This window comes from Sinocyclocheilus anshuiensis, unplaced genomic scaffold (genome assembly GCF_001515605.1).
Source record: "Sinocyclocheilus anshuiensis isolate Anshui unplaced genomic scaffold, SAMN03320099.WGS_v1.1 scaffold584, whole genome shotgun sequence".
NCBI classification, from domain to species: domain Eukaryota; kingdom Metazoa; phylum Chordata; class Actinopteri; order Cypriniformes; family Cyprinidae; genus Sinocyclocheilus; species Sinocyclocheilus anshuiensis.
In genome coordinates, this window is record NW_015557089.1 from 180757 (window position 1) to 184222 (window position 3466).

Sequence of the window (3466 nt, forward strand, 5' to 3'; positions counted from 1 at the left end):
AGTTTTAAGGAGAAAATACTCAGCAATGGTGTTGATTAATAGATTGGCACATGGTTTGTCTAAAAGCATATTAAAAACACCACATAGACAAATAAACAACATAAAAAAACTTGATTTTCACTACAGGGGGACTTTAAGTAAAAGATGATGCTATCTAAAACATAGAAGCAGACCAGACTGCCAAAATGAAAGTCATGAGGTTCACCTCTTATAGCGAAGAATGAAAGGCCAAAACAGTCACTTTGTGGTTCTGGGCTTTCAGCAGTACATCATTGCCAGGTCTTCAAATCAGCAAACTAAGAAATAATTGAGTAAATGGGATGAAATGGATTTGAGACAGGAGCACTTACTGATATGTTCTATAAATACTTGAAGGATGAGTTGAAGAGCATCTTGAGTGTTTTTCAAACAATCTAATAATGTTTTCATTATGCCTTTCTCAGGTTATCTTGAAGTGATCTTGTATTTTTGTCACCGTTACTATTATAAACTATAATATATATGTTAAAATATTTTGTGTATGACTGCAAGAGGGCTGATTATGCCTCAATAACAAGACTTTTATATACTGAGCAACGTTTGACGTAGCAAATTAGAGGCATTCACGCTGAAGTTGTGGAGTATATCAATATTGTTATTGCTAAAAACGCTTAATTGTCACATAATAAGTTTATTACTGTCTGTTTACACGAAGTCACCAACAAATAGATTTATTTATGCTCTGATACAAGACAATGATGCAAGAGGCCTCTCTGGAGAACTAATTTGCATTGAGATATTCAGAAAATATGCAAATTTATAAGCATACCCCTGGCTAGGCAGGGGCGCTGGGTGATGCTAATGCTAATGCTTTGATCGAGAGCACAACAACCGGAGCAAAATAACTTTAGTAATGTCCTAGCAACCAGTCAAACACCCTAACAACCACCTGTCCTGTCAAACAATCTGAAAACATTAGCTATGCGGTAGCTAGTTTACTTTAATGTTAGCATTACTAGCATTGTTTTCTTCTTAATGACTTAAATTGAACCACTTAACAAACACCCAGAACATCCAAAAACATGTAAAATATAGTTTAGTAATAAAAATGAGCTTATAAAATTAAACTTTTGGTGTGAATTTTCAGCCGCAAAATCCGTATATTTCATGTATTTAGATGCTAACGCACTTACTTAATGCTAGTCTGTGGTTTAGGCTACTCAGGGCATTGATGGGGTTTTATTTACGTCTGGGAAGTCTGAGAGAAGAAATGTTTATGTTATATTAAGATACATTATGGCATGCCATTACTTCCATAGTTAGGTTATGAGGGCAACACCTGTTTCTATAGCTCTACAGTATGACAGCTGCACGTAGTGCTAACGCTAGCAGCTTACCATATGAGCCTCCCAGTTTTAACAGCTCTGTGTAGATAAACCTGGAAAGAAGTGTGGAAAACTTGTTTAGAAACGTTCTTATGTCATTTTTTTTCCAATCTAGTGTCCATCACATTGCGCCGTGAGATATTTTGGTATAGCAATGTAGCGATTTATGGATAAAAAAAAGATATAAAAGAATGCCCATGACAACAGGTGGACACAACAGCTTGACAGATTTTCTGTGCACAATATTATACATTCTAAGTATATCAGTCTTGAGGAATCTACGTTAATCTCTGCCCTGTTGTTTTCTTGTGTTCAACAGACACTTAGGCTTAGATCTGGTACCCAGGAAAGAGTTTGAAATGGTCGATGCGGACCAGATCAGCGTTTCTGATCTCTATAAAATGGTAAGTACACTGATAGCTTTCCGATCAGTTTGCGATGTGTGCATTTTCATCCCTGAAGCAGTAAATTGCTACAGCCTCCTCTGTTGGATGTTAGGAGAACATACAATAGATGTTTTTGCAACGCTTATGATTTAAAATTCATGCAAATTGCTTACTTTATTCAAAGACTTTTATTTATGAGATGCTTGGGCAGAAAAATTACACTTTACAAATGAGGCACTTATGTGCGCTTAATGCAAAGGTTATGTTTGCTGAATTATTTGCTTATAGCATTATGATTTTACAGTTCTGGTTTAAATTATTATATATGCATGTTTGTAAGTATTCACATAAAAAAAGAAAAGAAAAATAAAGTATGAAATCATAAATCACAAAAAAGACTAAAATATCTCATATAATATTTTTTATATTATTAAATGATTATAGTTAGTTTAGTGTTTTAGTGAATTTTTTTTGTCTTTTGTGCCGTACATATATATATATATAGCAATTGTATATTACTAAAATATTTTATATAATTATACAGTTTAAGTTTTCATTTATATGTAAACCATTAAAAGTAAAATGAAGACTGTGACTTAAATTCTTAAAAGATTAGTCAAATATAAACTGAAAATGAAATTAAAATCCAGGTCATTATTTATTTGTGATTATGAAACAGTTTATGATTATTTTTTTTCGTTGTAATAATGACCTGTATTTTGGTTTGTACGTCTCTATTTTCAAGTGTTTTTGTTGCTTTTGCTGCAAGTTCTTCAAAATGGGTTTATTAATATGTGAGTCATCCATGGAAACGAGAGCAGGAATTAATGTTTTAATGCATTCCTTTAACTGTTGCATATGTGCGTAATGTAGGCATAATGTGCAGATGTTGCCGAGTTCCCACCTGTAGAATGAGCTGAACGATTAGAAAGCAGAAATGTTTTAAACACTCCATTAGAGGGCAGATTCCCAAGACGCCTCATCAGAATGAAACATTTACATATTCTATTTCCCAGAAAGCCTCATAGCGTATTTACAGCTTTATGGAACAGTTACCCTTTGGAGTTTAATAAGAAACAATATTGGAAATTTAAAAAATAAGCTTTTTTAGCTTTTGATTTTATTTCTACCCTCAGTAATTCACTTTATTCTCTAGACCCCTATTCGACGATGATAACGTTTTATTGGAAACGGGTTTTGACACCAGCATCTGTTTCTAACAGGTGCTTCTGAATTGCAGCTTGTGGAAAAGCTGCTAATACTGTACATTTATTTGCTTCACACAATTTCCGGATCTTTTTCCATGATGTCTGCACACGTTTGTGCCATATGCAAGTATCTACGTCTGGGTTTGTGTGGGACTGGATTTGAGTGCCCACTCTGTAATATGACAGCAAAGGGGCTAAATTTACCTCTGCGCTCTGCCTGTATTCTGCAGTTTAGGATATATATAGCTGTTTCCACAAGCTGCAATCCAAAAGCACCTGTTAGAAACAGATGCTGCTGTCAAAACCTGTTTCCAATAAAACGTTATCGTATACATAATCTAAAATCTACACATGCGCAAGCTTAACATTGTTAATGCTTGAAAAATATTTGTTTAACATGATGAAATATTAGCTTGTGTATTTCAGTTTGGCTGTAAAATGAAACTATTTATCAGCATTCCATGTCCAATAAATCTTATTATTGTGAAAATTATATTTAATATATCAC

General features: G+C 33.8%; 1 protein-coding gene across 1 annotated transcript in view; it reads left to right on the plus strand.

Moving 5' to 3' along the window:
• Window positions 1-3466, plus strand: part of LOC107677038 (dedicator of cytokinesis protein 3-like) — a 245045-nt gene that overhangs the window by 140832 nt on the left and 100747 nt on the right. Inside the window, exon 7 of the mRNA XM_016471828.1 lies at window positions 1684-1768. Coding sequence (XP_016327314.1) covers window positions 1684-1768 — 85 coding nt within the window. The remainder of the gene's footprint in view (window positions 1-1683; window positions 1769-3466) is intronic.